At 39.0% G+C, this 16,973-nt stretch overlaps 2 protein-coding genes across 3 annotated transcripts; one reads left to right on the top strand and one right to left on the bottom strand.

Moving 5' to 3' along the window:
• Positions 1-12: 12 nt before the first annotated feature.
• denr (density-regulated protein) lies at positions 13-7,810 on the bottom strand. 2 transcript variants are annotated; one of them, XM_031730776.2, is made up of 8 exons: positions 7,650-7,810; positions 5,197-5,309; positions 5,072-5,091; positions 4,872-4,956; positions 1,691-1,780; positions 1,236-1,352; positions 999-1,138; positions 13-318 (listed from the first exon to the last, which is right to left on the bottom strand). In XM_031730776.2, exons 2-8 carry the CDS (start codon positions 5,297-5,299, stop codon positions 274-276), a joined length of 600 nt encoding a protein of 199 aa, XP_031586636.1. In that variant the 5' UTR covers positions 5,300-5,309; positions 7,650-7,810; the 3' UTR covers positions 13-273. The 2 variants fall into 2 exon arrangements, with proteins under 2 accessions (XP_031586636.1, XP_031586637.1); XM_031730777.2 differs by having other exon boundaries at positions 1,691-1,774.
• A 414-nt stretch (positions 7,811-8,224) lies between these two features.
• Positions 8,225-16,881, top strand: ccdc62 (coiled-coil domain containing 62). The gene is made up of 13 exons (XM_031730820.2): positions 8,225-8,554; positions 8,661-8,701; positions 8,780-8,923; positions 9,115-9,307; positions 10,009-10,175; positions 11,474-11,575; positions 11,670-11,841; positions 12,476-12,574; positions 13,185-13,273; positions 14,089-14,177; positions 15,296-15,449; positions 15,945-16,064; positions 16,291-16,881. Exons 1-13 carry the CDS (start codon positions 8,434-8,436, stop codon positions 16,378-16,380), a joined length of 1,581 nt encoding a protein of 526 aa, XP_031586680.1. The 5' UTR covers positions 8,225-8,433; the 3' UTR covers positions 16,381-16,881.
• The last annotated feature ends 92 nt before the right edge of the window (positions 16,882-16,973 follow it).

Here is a 16,973-nt window from a genome sequence, read left to right as displayed (position 1 = left end):
GTGGCAAGAGTGTAAGGGTGAAGGAGACTGAAATTTATTAGCCTACAGTTTTGCTTGAGTGAAGAACATTTGGGAAGGATTCATGTCATACCACACCTTTGGCAAACAAGAGAAAGCAGCTATTAACTAAAAAAAAATGCCAAGTGAGTGGCTGAGTCCACAGCTTTTTATGTACAGTAAATAAAATAGGTATAAAATGACTTAATGTGTACATTTGGCCAGGTCATCGCTGTTACAGGTCACATCCTTTCAGCAAAAGTGCATATTTGGTCTTCACTTCTTGACTTCACCCAGATCATCGATGCTGTCATCATCCACCTACAACGCACAGAGAGACACGGAAACTGAGCTGTGTGTCATGTTTGAGATTATAGAGGACATTTTCAAAAGCAGCTCGGAAAATCCGCTATTCACACCGCCCACAGACACACGACACTGACCTGTGCTATTATTTTGGATAATATGAGTTCTATCAACTTTATATTGACACTCTCATATACTGCTGTTGAGAACAAGTTAGTTATTATGGCATTTATCATTTTACTGCCCAGCCCTAGATGGCACCATAAGATGTGCATAAACAAATGACTCAATAAAACTGAGTGAATGTTGTAAATGAGAGTGCCAAAATTCCTCCACAACAAAGAAACATACTAAGGGGGGTGGGGGCACTTATTTTATTTTTTATTTTTTATTGAATTTTTTAAAAACACACATTACTGTAGGGACACAGTATAGACACCAGTCCCTCACATACATACTGTACAATGTATAGCACTCTTATGCATGTCTCCCCCCTTCTTGCAAATGTTTGCTCGAGCATGCCGTGTTGCACACGCAAGCAACAGGAAGCTAGCTGCAGTTCACTTAAAGGCAGTGGGTGCCACTAATAACAATGGTCAACATGACGTGAATTTTTACAAATCACCAGAGAGAGCATAAGTTAAGAATCAACATTTTCAGCACACCCTGGTTTTCTCCAGAAACGGACAGCTTACCTCAGGCCACTTCTCTTGAATGACGTCAATTATGTCGTCTGTAAAATCTCCCTGAATGATTATTTCATCCTCTGCTGTAACCGAGGCACCACAAGAGAATTTCTGGGCAAAGAATCTCTGAGCCTCTTTAAGGTCGATGTCTGCAAGAGTCAAACCCAAGATCCATGTTGAGAATAAAACATGAAGGGAATAAGATTTTGGCAGCCTAGAGGATAAGGACAGCACAAGAGCTCTCACCAAATGTCGCCAGGCCACACACCCGTGTGACGTACTTCTTCTTGGCTCTTGGGATCTTTGCTATTGTAACTTTCTGAGGCACAGTCTTCTTTTTCTGTTTGATCTGGCCTCTTCCACCTTAAAAGGTCAATTAAAATGAACCCGATTTAAACTCATGTAGTGTTAAGTCGCACACAATTAAAGCGCTGATAAAAAGTTAAATGCAGACAACATGAAGCAATCATTCCTTGGCAATCATTTGTATCCTAAAGACTTAATAGAATCAGTAGACTCAAGTTTATCAGACCCATGTCTTAAAATGGACCTATGAGGTCTCAGAATGTAAAGAAGTCTTAAAGAAGGCAGGTCTCATACTTATTCCATTACTTTATATGTAGCATATTTGATGCACTATAGCAGTGCATCCCGAACCAGTAGATTCTGATTCCTTTTCCCTCTGACATTTGTCAGCATACCTCTCTTCTGTTTCTTCTTTTCCTCCTCTTCGCCTGCAGGAGGAGCATCTCCAGTGCCCGGTTCCTGCTTGGGCGCATTCGCTGCTGGACCAGTGGGACAAATGGAAAATGGAACAATATTAAACCCAGTGCCTCAACAACATGTTTAGCTTTCAAGGGATTATTATGCTCCTTGACAGCCTGGAATCATTACAGATCTTTACAGCAAATCGTTTCACCTTTCAGGCCTTGAAAGTCTGTTTTAAACAATTAAAAGCCATTTCTGTTCACACTGTGGTGAACCTTGCACAGACAGGACCTCTAGAACTCTAAAACTCTATTTTCAAAGTACACATGACAATCCAAAGCATGTCATGTAGCATGGAGGTGTCCCACAATTCATCACACTAAAGGTTATCAATCCAAACAGCAGCGTGAGAAAAACTTTAATGTCAGCATGACCTAAATGAGAGATCAGTTTATTCACAACAGCTGGCTAAGTACCAATTTGCTATTAGAACATACATAATTTAGCTTCCTCGGAACAAAGTCAGCCTGAACAACGTCAGAGCATGCTCAGAGCATAGGGTCTATAAGGCTCTGATTTTGAAATTAATTCCCTTACACTGAACTCTGAGCTGACTCTGAGCTTTTTCAAATAAAGCATTGCTGTTAGAGAAAAAATAATCCTTACTGACTGTGAGGGACCCAGCAACTGCAGCTGAAATTAGAAAATTGTGGCTTTTGTTGGAGTCAAAATGTTAAGTCTATAATTATCACCTCATCTAATCTTTTTAAAGGGAGGCTATTCTCGCCAATTTCCACATCCGTATTTTTATTCTGTGAATGACCCACAATTTCAAAATAATGTTCATGGCTGCTTTAGTGCAGTCCCTCAGACCATCTGTCCCAAACAAGCCATTTTAGCCCCTCCATTCACCCACTCTTTAAGACAACTTTTTTCTGACATACCTGAGATGGCCATATTAGAGATAGTCCCTCTCTATGACATCATACACATCCAAGAGTAGAATAACCTGCCTGAAACATGAGTTTTTAGAGCAGTCTGAAGCCTGATGTTTTGGCTCATTACTTGCACCTACATTGACATTTAAAACTATGACCATGATCAATAAGAGCATCCAACTTTGCACCTGTATGTTCGTATAAGAAAACATGAAAAAGCAGAATGGGTACACTTTCTTTCCCTAACAAAGACAACATGTGATGACCTCCTCAGTGCCATTAATGATGAGCTTTCACACCTTAGTATAGATCAATAAACTGTGAAAACAGTTGAAAACCTCTAGAACAGGCACTAGGTTTTTCCAAGAATAGTAAGCTAGATAGGCAGAGGCCACCATCAGTAAATTCTGATTCACATCCAGTCATTTTCTTCTGAAAGCAGGCCTGAAATATGACAGAAACCAATAATTTGAGAAAGGAGAACCAAAGGCTATCTCTAAAAGGTGTCCAAGGGGTGAAGAACTAAAGCAGGGCTCGCAAAATCGCTAGCCCGACGTCCCGGGGCTAGCGATTTTTCCAGTCGGGCTACCAAAATCTATCTCAGCCCTGCCCGTCGGGCTATCATAGGAAGGAACAATATGTGTCAATGCTTTTGCATTTTCTTTCGCAAATGTAGCTGAGTAATATGTCATTGGCATCGATGAGCCTCTGTCAATATGTGACATATTGAAATCGCGTTTGAATTTGTGCTTGTTTTTTGCTTTCACTTTCACCTTGCGATCGCGCGAACGGTGTATAGAGAGCGGCAGGACTGATTGGTGAGTGACGATTAATTGCGCACCAATTCCTCTGACATCGTCTTATCACTCATTAGCTTACTATTCAAACGTGACAAGTGAAATCTCCCACAGCAAGCTTAAACATGTGAGAGGTTGATTGCGCAGAGAATCGCTGACCGTTATGTAAGTACGTGTGTAAAAGCAGCAGGATTTACGCCGGTATTTTAGTTCTGCTGAGCCAAATAAGACAGGTCAGGGTGAAGAAGGGGCAGCCAATGAAAAGCCTACCACAAAACGGAAAAGTTATGACAAATCACACTGAGGCAAAAAGAAAGCTCAGCTTTTTTGGTTTCATGGACAAAAGAATTTATGTGGCTGGAATATGACGAGATAAATAACATGATGTTCTGCCAGGTGTGTCGTGAGTTTCCCTCGATATCTGAGTCGCCAAGCGCCTTTGTTACTGGGACCAGTAATTTTAAGAAAGACCCCATCAGAACCCATGAGAAATGCAAGAAATGCATTATTGCCCAGTCTGCAATATCTTTCCCAGAACAAACAGCAATTGCAAAAAAACATACTAAAAATAAACCAAGCACAAGAAGAAGTCCTGAAAAATCTTTCAAAAGCATACTATGTTGCAAAGAGTGAACTACCATTGTCAAAATTTAGCAGTCTTTGCAAACTTCAAAAAGCAAATGGCCTAGATCTTGGTTCCACTTGCCTCTTACCCTTGACTTCAGTGGAAATGTCAGATTCAGGATCTGACACAGACTGATTCATGTTCTACACAGTTCTTACAAGTTCATAGAAATTTCTGTTCAATTAGAAACAAGTATTCGAGTTGATGATTGTAATTTTTATACAGTTGTGATTTGTATTTTAACAATTTTCTGATTAATTTTTGTTTCCGTTACAATATTATACTTTAATGTATAATATTGTAAAGGAAACAAAACTTTAAAAAATTAATTGCTCTCTTTTTTTATTCGGGCTACTTAAATTTATTTTGGGCTACCAAAAACTGAAGAGTGCCTGCCCGAAGGGCTACCAGAGATTTTGAAATTTTGCGAGCCCTGTAAAGTACAAAGTGGACTCTGAAGTTTTACAAAACAGACTTTCAGATCTCTGAGTCATATTCATCATGACGAACTTAACCTGTTAAACAGCACTGATCTGCTGCCAAACGTCATTCAAACCTAAACGGTTTTATTGATTTCTATTTTCAGTTTCCCCATCATTTCACTGACTGCAAGCATGACAACTTTTCAAAGAAGAGCTGTAACAAAACGACACATAGAATATACAGAATACAATGCAGTCAGAATAGAAAAATTAAAATAACATTTTCAGTCAAATATATTTACTGCGCAAACAAATCGCACAGGTTTATTTAAAACTCGCAAAAATGGTTACATTCTATCTAAAATCTATCTAAAATCTGAAACGCCACTTACCTACAGTCATCCTGGCAAACACATCTGGAAAGTTCTTCTCCAGCCACTGCCTACATTTAGCTGGCTCAGGCATGTACTCACAGTACTGCAGACACAACAGTGCAGTTATTTAAGTTGCAGCAGAAAAAATACCCCCCAACTGAATATTTATAGAAAAGTGGGTCACACAACTAAATATGCAAACTGATAGTCAAACTCACCTCTGTAGGCAGAGAGCACACTGCAGAGAGAGAGAAAAAAAACAAATCAAAAATTCATGTCACATTTTGAAAAGGGGCCACCACAAACCTATTGAAGATGAAGTGAGTGGTTTTATATACCGGACCTCCACAATAAAGAACTTTCATTGGGTACTTTGAATCAGGGTCAGCTGTCCCTTGCTCTGATCTGCTTTCTGAGGACCCAGAATCCATCTCAGTAGTAGCCATCACAAATTAACTAGAAAAAGAAAGACAATGAACACAGGGCACACACAACATTTACCCAACTCATGTTAAATACCAGTAGTTTGTGAGTTGTGTCTTAGGATCACAATTAAAAGATACCACAGAAAGATTTGACTTCCCCCCCCCCCTTCTTTAAAAAAAAAAAAAAATGGGTGCAGAGTTTTTTGTTCTTTAAACTGACAGTAAATGGCAAAAAAATGCCTTTTAGAATTTACAATATCATAACATTCCCAAAGGTATTCAGTTTACCAACATGTCACAAAGTAAATGTACATATTAAAAAAACAAACAAAAACAAACAAACAAACACACACACACACACACAGACACTTTGATGAGATGCCAAGCATATTAAGGCAACGCAAAAATATTCAGCAAGTTTTTTTGTTTGTTTGTTCTTCTAGGTTAGAGAACAACACCATCCACATCAATTCATGTGTGAAAAATACTTATTTCTCCTATACTGAAAGTTCAATCAGTGCCCTGGTCCATATAAAAGATGGACAGAGCTACAGTGATGTCACCTATTGATTCCTGAAGTCCCATTTTGAAGTCTCCAACGCTGCCATTTTGGTTTTAAAAGGAAAAAAAACAAAAAAAACCCGGATGTGGTAAGGAGTAATGGACATCAACAACAAGCCAATGCAGACGCCACAGATAATCCTCCATTTTGAAACATGTTATGCCCAAGATTTACGGAACAGATTAAATTTGTTTAATGAAGTATGATCCATAACAAGTGACGGAGGTTATAAACGCAACAGGAAAGTGTTTATAATAGTCAATCCAGAAATCCATCTTCCCATAGTCTTCTGTAGGACCCGAAATCTTGTTGCAACCCCAGCTATCACCATCTGGCGGCTTTTTGATAGAATGCATGTTTAAGGCACTTCCACATTCTGGGCCACTTTTCAGACCCAAAAGCTACATCCATATTTTATACTATGGTCACTGCTAATTGCCTAACGCTAGCACTTCTCATCTCTGTTTGAACTTAAATCACTAAGTTATTTGGCAAATAAAAAGGAAGAAACTTGCAAATAGTATTTTTTAATAATTCATTTACAGAGGAATCCATGCTTTCCTTTGCTGGCACCAAATGTCAACATATAGAAGCTAAATCAGTTTGAAACACTGCATATGCATTTGCATTGCTTGGAGATATATATGAAATATCAGCCGGCAGATATTTTTTGACTGATACTGGCCCATTGCCGATATATTAGCGTTTACATTTTCCAAAAGTGTGAACATGCAAAAACATGCAAACCGTTTATTCTCTACACGAATTATTGAAGAAAAGATACATTGGGTGACTTTTCTGAAAGGGTTTGAACACAGTTTGTCCACCAGAGTGAATCCGACTCTAGGTACTGTGTGTATTAAATGTAGCAGAGTAGCATTATAACTGGGTGGAGTTCTTAACTTTTCACTTTAAGTTTGTGAGAAAAAAAATGCTTCAACCTCAACATATTTTATGTATATATGTACATAAAGGCTAAGAATCAATATCAGAGGTTTTATCCCATAAAAAATGGTAGCGGCTCCAAAAATCCAGGATGGATTGGGTTCGTAATGAAGTAGAGGTCCGAATGGGGAGGAAATATTTGAATGGGAGAGAATTTACTTACAAGTTGTGAAAACTGCGCTTACATAGACTACATTGCAACATGAAAAGGTTTAAATACTAGTCATGATTAACGTTTACATTACAACTTATAAACCGAAGATTTATTATCAGACAATAATACATGGATGAGCACGGCTCCTGGCAGTATTTCATCATGCTTAGCCTACCTTGCCAACACTCTTCCCTTAATTTCACGACATATCGGGAACAAGGGTACCAGCTAGATAACAGCATCAAACAAATGTGGCTGAACTGAAATTGATCACCAGCCAGACTGTAATTTAGCGCCTGGCTCCAAAACATAAGTGGAAAGAACCACAGAAAAAATAAAACATATAAGGCAGTATGAATTTGATATTGTATGATATTGCAAGGCTTTAGCTTGCTAACACATGCGGCTGCTTTGCAGTAGCTGAGCTATTAAATAGAATAGTTAGCTACAATGCTGGTAGTAAAGTCTACAATTAAACCGTCGTAATTATTCCGCAAAGACCCATCCCGTGGACACGATGTATCGAGCTGATATCTTTAAAAAAATCTCGAGTTTAGTTTTACTCCTTCATTCATCAGGTAACATTCATTCGCCCAGCTGTCACCGTCAGCATCTAGGAATTAGCTTAGCCGGCTAACTGAGCTAACGCACGGCTAAAGTGGACACGCTCTACTGCTGAATAAAGACAGAATAAATGTCGAATTACGTACCCCGCACAATATACTCTAAAACTGTTGTCTTTCCAATGACGCCGATCGCATTATTCAAGCTCGTAAGACTTTTAGAAAAGCATTCTTATGAAATATGGCTCACTTGGCGTACTTGGAGCACGCCATGTAACGCTTCTTGTTTTAGTTATAGAAGTGGATTATGTGTTTCAGCGCCCCCTGTGCTTCGGAGTAAAAACACACATCACAGATTTATTTTACATCTAGTTTTGTTTTCATTACCGCCTAAGAACCTTCATAGACGTCTAAGGAAGAAAGCTCAAAACAAGAGTGAATACTAGAGCAAGATGTTTGGCACTGGCAGAGAAAATCTGTCAAGTTTCAGGGGCATAACCCATTTAGGGGAAATAAATTTAATAAATTACTGCTACTCCTCCTCCTACTACTACTACTAATAATAATAATAATAATGATAACAATAATAATTATTATTATTATTTAAAAAATAATTTCCCAAATATGGGATTAATGAGGTGTTTGCTATTCTTGTTATTCTTGTTCTTTTATTTTGGAGTTATATTACATTATTTTGAAAAGTTCTGCAGGAGTTCCGCCACTGACGTCACAACATTCAAAAGTTGGTTGAAGTTTCTACGAGCTAACGTGTAAGCTTTTGGGGTAACATTTGTAGCATGTTTATAAATCAGAGCAGATTTGAAGCTTTTGGGTAGTTAATCTCAGCTATCTTAATAAGCTAGCTAGCTACCGACTTCCCCTCGAGAGATGCCACAGAAGAAGCTCGGCACAACAATAACAACAATGATTGATGATACAGATTGAACAGATTTTAGTTAAAAGCTGTAATGATGTGATGGAGAAAGGGAAAAGACTGTCCACAAATGAAAGTGCTCCTGGAAAAGCCTCAGCCTGTTCCCTCTGGTCAAATGGTAAACAGATGTTTTCAACTACATTTCCACCATCCTTCTTTTAAAAAGATTTTTTAAAAAGAGGTGTAGTTTCATCCACCCAACATCCACTGCTGTGTTGTTTCAGATGCTTCAGGTGAGCGGTGGCATAGCACTCCAGTTAAAACGGTGAGTAATATCCACATGTCGAAGTAGTATTGTAGCAGAGTGATTGTAATTTGTTTTGTATAACATGACACTTTTCAGAAAAATGAAGGTGTTTCACTTGATGTACACCAAATACCTGGTCGAAACAGCTTTAAGAAGGACAGCAGACCAAAACAGGGCACCATAGGCACCCCTCCCATCTTAGCAGATACCTTCTGTACTCCCAGCATGCAGGAAACTAAGGTAAGAGAAGATGGATTGCTAGGTGGACCAGCAGGATGCTGCTGGTAAATCTTTCAAATTTGTGTTTATGTTTCTTGCGTCCAAAACCCAGTTATTGAAATAATTTAAAAAGTTTTATAACCAACACAATAACTGATTGATTCCTTCAGTTGTTATTTGAGGTTTTCTCTCATTTGTGTGTTTGGCAAAAGTTTACTGCAACTGATCTGAGCAGCACCATCATCCAGAGGCAAAGAAGGGAGCTGCACCTGCTGATGGCTGAGTTAAAGGACCGGGAAACAGAGTTAAATGCCATGGCTGCTTCCCATCTTAAGCAGCATCATGCCTGGGAACAGTACCGCCAGAGGGTGCTGACCTTGGAGCAGAACTGTGCCCGTTTAGATGGTGAGGAGAGTGAAGGATATGTTGGTCAGTTCAATACAGCTGTAACTCACAGGGGAAAGCTGGGTTGCAAAGCAGCTTGCAGATGTACAGCAACTGTAGGCAGGATACAGCAGTTTCAATAGCACACTGTATGTAAGATTTACCAATCCAATGTAGAAGTAATTTAAGCATAATCAGTTATGGTATTCTGAGCTTGGAAAGAAAAGTGACTGGACTTCTTTTTTAAGCCTTCCCAATAAGGCTGAAAAATCTGAGACTCTCCACCAATTGCTCTTAGAACTGAAGAAGCTTGTTGGATGACAGGTGAAAAGTCTTCAAGAAACTTAATAAGGTCAGGATGCTTTTCTTTCCAAGCTCCTTGGATTCAAAAGTGAAATATCAATATGTTTATGATAAACCATGATAATACTGTAAATAGCTTTGTGATTTTATTTTCTTTTGTTGTTGACAGTGTAATTAATTTGTATAGATATGGTAATAACATGCTTGTTATGAAGCCATAATAAAAGTAGGAACCCGGGCTGAGTTGTAAAGAGAACAAGAATACATTATATTAATAAGTAATAATGTTTTCTTTGTCAGCACATTGTTTCTATAGTTTGCACATCATCTGCAGACTGAGTCCGTTGATGAAGGTGCGTACACGTGCCATTTTGTTAAACGGCCATATGGCGGGACTTTGTTCTTTTTTGTGTGTGCAGAGGAAGTGCAGATGCGTAACGAGGTGATCAGAGTCTTGACTAAACATGTGCGGGTGGTGGAAACCAGGGAGAAGGAGGCCCAGAAGGAACTCGACGAAGCCCGACAGCAGATCTGTGAGCTTGAAAAGGAGCAGCAGCACATCAGTGAAAAATCCCAAGACTTTCAGGTACCGCCATAACATCAGCACACAATTGGATACACTTAGTACTGCTGGGTGTGGTCGTTCATGTGATTTGTCAACATAGAGGAAAAACTTAAAGATAAACGTTAAAAATGATTCAGAAATGAATTGGGTTTCTTTTTTTTATTAGTTTTTTAAAATTCCCTTATACACAATTACTTCTTTCAGCTAATCCCTTTTGGGATCGCCAGAGTAGATCATCTGCCTCCATTTCACCCTGTCCCTGTCATCCTTCTCTGTCACACCAAATCTCTGCATGTCCTTCTTCAGTACCCTCAATACTGCAGTTCAATATTCAGGAAGCTTCTATGTGATCTTCCCCTTTTCCTCTTCCATTTCCATCTTGAACATCCTTTGTCTAATATGGGGCTGGGCAATATGGGGAAAACAAAAAATTTATAACGATAATTTTTTTTTAGTATTGTTTCATTAAATCTATTATTTTTAACTGTCCTCAAGACATCATGCATTCATGATATCACTTTGTCTCTTTGTTTTTTTCTGTCTTCAAGTATGGTACAGGATAAAGTGTGTTAAGTCGTGTGTGCATTGCATTGTGCAGGTAAAATATCAACAGTGCACTATGCAAGAATGTCACTGCTTCAAGTGGTAAAAAGTATTTGTGGTATTACCCGTCTTTGTAATACATGTTTAGCCAAAATGTCTTCACACTACCAAATTCCTCGGATCCTTATTTCAAGCATTTCCTCATCGTTTGAGCCTTTTTTTTGGAGCATCACTTTTGGTAATGCTGCGACTCGAGTCTTCTTTTTCCATTCTCATTTTGCCTTTTATATCATTTACACTCCTGATGTACTGGTGTGTACAGCTACAGTACCTCAAACATTAGCACATGTGCTGCTACCAGCTGCTCCTTCTGCACTGTGTATCAGTCTAACCTGATGTTGTTCTAATCCTATAGTGCTCTAATCACTTGCACTCTGCTCTCTGATATTTTTTCATGGATTTCAAACAGGTCCATGATAAACACATCAACTTTGCTTTCAAATTTCATTTGAAGGATCATTGCTAGTGATGAGAACAATCTCTGTGGTTATAACTGAGTATTTGTCAGTGGAAGTCTCCACTGGTGTATTTTTAAGAGGCATCCAATTAACAGAAAGTGTTTTCTAAATGAAGAGGTAATAAAACAGCTTGTTATAACACAAACAAGGAATATTTTGAACTGGAAGTCATGCAAAGCTATTTTAGTACATTAATACAACTAGAGAACTAGAGATGAGCATAATTCATCTTCTCTAAGAGTCCATGCTGTTTTTCAGGAGAAGAACCAGAGTCTCAACTCCACAGTCATGGCTCTGTCCACACAAGTCGGCTCTCTGCAGGTCAGGGAGGAGGAGCTCAGTTCCATGCTCAAACTCAAGGTACACATGTCAATCTTTGCTCTCTATATAATCTGCTGGTCTTGCATCAATTTATGATTTCCCATCATTTTATCTAATTATTGTAACCCTTTAGGACCAAGATGTGGCAAAAGCCTCGAGTTATATACTCGATCTCTCAGGGCGCCTGCAAGACCTTGAGACATCTCTGAAGGAGAGTCGCTCACAGGAAAGCAAGCTCCTGAAAGACCTGCAGGAGAATAAAGTGTCTTACAAGGAAGCCAGACATGAAGTCACACAGCTCAAAAGTACATTATTAAAACTTTGTGTCATTTTGTTGCCTATTTACTCTCATTCTTTAGAGGGTAGATGATCAGAGTTCACTGATATTGTTAAAAAAAATAAGGATAATAGAACAGTAGTCTGCAACTCTGCTCATAAAAAAGAATTGAAAGCCTTTTCAGAATCAGATTTAGAAGATCTGCCCTTATACTTTGTCTCCATGTGCTCCATGTGACATTTTTAGTCTGGATGTATAGCTGTATTTTTTTTTTTCCAGCATTTACAGAGTTGTGCACAATAAATGCTGTTAACACAGACTACTGTAACAAGACACATACCATTTAGTGCTGACACATAAAGCATTGAAAGCACGGGAGCTTTTTATGAAGGATCATTGTTATATAAACTCTAATGGTATTTGAACTTCCAAGATGCAGATTGGACAGATTCCTGAGCCTTGAGGGCATTAGTATTTTTCAAACAGAGAACTTGTCCAACCATCAAATGGCACACTCCAAAAAACAAAGATCTTCAGCAGAAAATCTGGAAGAAAAAAAAGTTTGGCCTTCTGTTAAAAAATGACTTGAAAATTAGTTATCTGTTTATTTGCATGATCAGTCGTTTATTGTGTTCTTCTTCTATGTCGTGCGGTGCTCCTAGAGGAGCTACAGCAGCAGGTAACACAGAGCAGCACCCAGAGAGAGGAGATCATCCGCCTCAAGCAAGAACTCCAGCTGCTTCACAGGGATGCCCTGACAGGTACATCACAAACACACTGTCTCTCTGTTTTTTCAGCTATTTCATTGGTGGAAACTTGATGATGTATTTCTTGATATGTTTTTGACGTATAAGTCTCTTTGAACCCTGAAGGCTCGCTGGATAGATTTAGGACTTGCTGGTGTTACGTAGAGTTCTGTGTGCTTTCAAAGAGATTTATCCTGGTATATGGTCCTCATCTTTGATATTATATAATGAGTGAATATCTATATGAGAGCTGTTTTAAATAACCGTTTTCACTTTCATTTTATCTGATGAACCTCTTCATCATTTTTTCTAATGTAAAAAAGACCAAACATATTGATGTGACAGTTATATCAACAGAGAAAAATGAAAAGTGGTTCTAGAAACGGAGAATAATTGGCATTTCATTCTCAGTGAATGACTCACAGTAGATGGCGTCAGTGAACAGTGACAGTGTTAGATTCAGTAGCAGGAGTATGTTGAGATAATGAGGTATGCAGTCCTGTCTTATCTCAGCAGTCTGCTTTTCTCGATAGAGATCTGTAGGGTAGATTGTTTCAGATACCTCTCAGCCTGAGAAAGACACTCTCCTGCAGAGATAAGCACAGCATTTGATCTCTTTGACCAGGGGAGGGAAACAGCTGGAAAGATGAGCTGCTGGAACTGTCCCACTCCAAACAGGAACGCCTCATGTCTGAGCTCCGCTGCCTACGACAGGTATAGTTTCTAACATGTAGTATTTCCCTGAGAGTACTAAACAAAACGTCATAAGCATGAACCCACAAAATATACTGTGGTAACTGGAGCCCAACTCTGGAAGTACAGCTTTCCTCATTCCTCCAGCCTAAGGTGACTTACCGGTTGGACAACATACCTCAGTGTTTCTGCAGTTTCACAAGGTAGATGTTTGACTCTGGGATACTGTCATTGTCCAGTGCTTCTTGAAGTAGTAACAGGTTATAAAGGGTAAATAAAGAGAGAAAGTGGAACCTCAGGCACAGGCACATGAAGGTCTCCTGCTTCTCCTGTAGATTAGTAAAACCCCTGAACTGAATTTGGCTGATGTTTCTTTTCAGCCATTCCCATGATTTTCTCCAGCTCTTCTGAAACTTTTTTGTGTCTGAATGTGCTTCATGTTTTCATGTCATTGCAGTCATTTTGTGTCTGTAATTCAGGGGGAGCGCAGTAATTTGAAATCTATTTCAAAGTCTCCAGAGTCTCTTTTTTTGTTACATCTCTGTCTCATTGTCATCTAGGTATTTGATATAGTCTGCCTCTAAATGATCATTAAACAATATTTATATTAAGTTACAATTTTTAGGTAGTTTTCATCTGTTTGTAGATGAGAATCTTTAAATCCACTTTTACTACTAGAATTTTTCTTTCAGCATCTCTCTCTTTTCAATATAAATGCAGACAATTTACTCTGGTTTGAGCTGAGGAACCGCACCTATCATGTGGGGTCATGTTTTTAATAATTGAAAGTTTAAAAAAAAAAATGCATTCAAGTGATCATGTTTGTGTGTGTGCAGGTTTGTGAGAATCAGCAGAATGACCTGCAGCTGATGCAGCTGAATTGTGAAACCCTGAAGGGGAAGACCAGTCAGGGATTACTGGGCAGGTGAATAATGTCCTAGGATAACAAACAAAGCAGCAAAAAAGTGCAAACCATGTAACAAAAATATGTGAAGGAGCTATTTTCTGGTAGTCCTGACCCCAGTATAGTAGCTTTTCCACATATTGTTGTTTAATGGTTTGCACTAATTTTGCTGCTTTTGGAGTGCTTCTGTTAGGGGTGGCCACAACAGATCATCTGCCTCCATGTCACCCTCCTCTCCATAGAGTCTTCTTCTGTCACACGTACCCTCCTTCACTATATCCATCCATACTTTAAACTCCTCTGGATTTGCCTCCTCTCTTTTTGGCAGTGCCACTGTTTTGTGCAGCCAGAAATACATTTCAAAGCCCACAGTTATTAAAACCACAGAGGCTGCACAGCTGGCAGCAGGTGGTTTAAACCAACATTGTTACAGATGTTTTGCAGGCATATCATGTCACAAACCCATTCCAGCAAACTAAGCTTTCACTGAGTAAATATGTGTGGATTATACTGTTGGCAATAGTTATACTGTGGGGTTTTTAGAGACCCTGGACACTGATAGCAGCACACATACCCACAGCTGACTTGTTGACTGGACAACATACTAAAAAAACCTATAAACATTCTGTGTGTGTGTGTGTGCGTACAGTATATTGCAGGAATGTATTCATTGTTTCGTAAGACTCAGATAAATGTGTAATTCTTAAATCTTTGGGGTGGCTGTAGCTCAGGAGGTAGAGCAGGTCACCTACTGATCGGAAGGTTGGAGGTTCGATCCCAGGCTCCTCCAGTCTGCATGCCAAGTGTCCTTGGGCAAGATACTAACCCCAAGTTGCTCTCCGATGCATCTATCAGAGTATGAATGTGTGTGAGTGTAGTTAGAAAGCACTCAGTATAGAGGTAGTGCTTGTGAGAATGGGTGTGACTGGGTGAATGTGGCGTGTTGTATAGAGCGCTTTGAGTACTCCGGGAGAGTAGAAAAGCGCTATATAAGAATCAGTCCATTTCAGTCCAAATCTCAAATTTAGTAAGTGTCTGTGTTTTGTATATTAAATTGAATGTGGTAAAGTTGTGAAAAATCCTTCTAGATTTTTAACAGGAACAAAAGATTAATGAATGCGTCTCTCTCTGTGTTTCAGCCAGGATGAGTTAACATGTAACTATCCGAAGGATGAGTCACCTTCTTCACTCAGAGGGAAGAACTTAAAATCTATGTATGATGATCTGCCTGCAGATGCTCTTCAAAGCTCAAACAACTGTGACCAGGGAGTCTTCTCAGCTTACTTGATGGATGTAAGACAACTTTATAAAGTCCCTCAACAAACCTCTTGTTTGTCAGGGACAGCATATAAGAAGAAAGTTTGTTTAAAGGGAGGGTGGGAGTGGGGCTAAAATAGGTTGTTTAAGACAAGATAAACTGTGTGGGTACACCAAGGACCTGTATATGTTAATTCAACTGTCAGTCACCCAAAGCTACTCTGATAGAGTCCAAAAACAAAAATATTGTGCAAGAAGTTTCCCAAGTTAGTCTAGTTTTTTGGTATGGAAACCCGGAACGAAATAGTTTTGACCACACAATTTAGGCTGTTGACAGTTCTGAAACATGCGTTGGCAAAGAATGATGACACAGTGGAGTTGTCTTTTTTTAATGCTGCTCAGGTTGGAAAAATTAAGATATTTCTGTTGTTTTAAGCTTATTTTTTATTGCAAAACAAATTTGTCACCATATTGAAGTATTCCATTAACTGCTGAAGACAAAGACCAAGAGATCTTTCCTTCTCTCATCAGGATGGCCCTCTTTCCAGATGCTCTCTGCAGCAGCTGTTAGATGAGTCCAGGCTGGTTGTTGCTGGTTCAGGGAACAGCATCCTGAGACTCCACAGTTCTTTACAGAATAGCAGCCAAACGGTGAGTTGTAGCCCACTGACTCTTTTTATTTCCAGGAGTCCCAGACACCCCAACATCACCCAAGTACCTCCATCCTCAAGTAGCTTCATGACATTCGGCCTCTTTTCATCTCTCTCTCCTTATTTGTGTTTATGGGGTGTGGCATGAAGAGGATAAAAATATTCAGTTCCTCCTGTTTGGGTGTGTTAATCATACCAGCTTTATCGTATTTCTTTTTCTCTAACAGACCAGTCCAGCTCCACCCAAAGTTTGTCCTCAACATAGCACCAACCAGCCAGTAAATCACGTGGACTTGATGACTCAGCTGAAGAATTGATTTTCCTCATGTATGTTTCAGTATTTACCAAAATGACACACAACTGTTGAGCACTAAGATCGAACTGAAAAATCAGTGTTACTATATTAAGTAGTGCATGCACCACTTGTTGAACCGTAAGGCCTCCCAGGAAAAGGTGAAATATAAATACAGACTGTGAAATGTTTTTATATCACTGATATTGTTTTAAATTGTGAGATGTGAATATGTCCTATGTAAGTATTTAAACATATAAAGACACAAAAATGTCATTGATTAACAAAGTTAAAGAGTGTATTTTTAAAATCTTGTTCATGGGTTTTAAAGGCTGAAACGTGTGGAGTGAGTGAGATGGGAAACCAGTCCTACAGGGCTGATGAGTGGTGTGTCCTTGTACCGTTTTTCCAGTTTCACTGCCTACAGATCAGCCTGGTGACTCAGCCGAAATGTCTGCATATTTTAATAGCTTTTACGTTTTTTTGTTTATTTGTTTTTTAAATAAAAATATTTGTATATAACCTACATGTATGGTACTTTATTACCTGACAGTCTACACTTCTTTTTTTTTTTCATTTCTGGTGTGTGGATGGAAGCTGCTTTGTTCGGACAGCTTT

Source organism: Oreochromis aureus, linkage group 7 (genome assembly GCF_013358895.1).
Source record: "Oreochromis aureus strain Israel breed Guangdong linkage group 7, ZZ_aureus, whole genome shotgun sequence".
NCBI lineage: Eukaryota > Metazoa > Chordata > Actinopteri > Cichliformes > Cichlidae > Oreochromis > Oreochromis aureus.
Note: the sequence above shows the minus strand (reverse complement) of the source record. Positions and strands in the feature narration are given on the sequence as shown.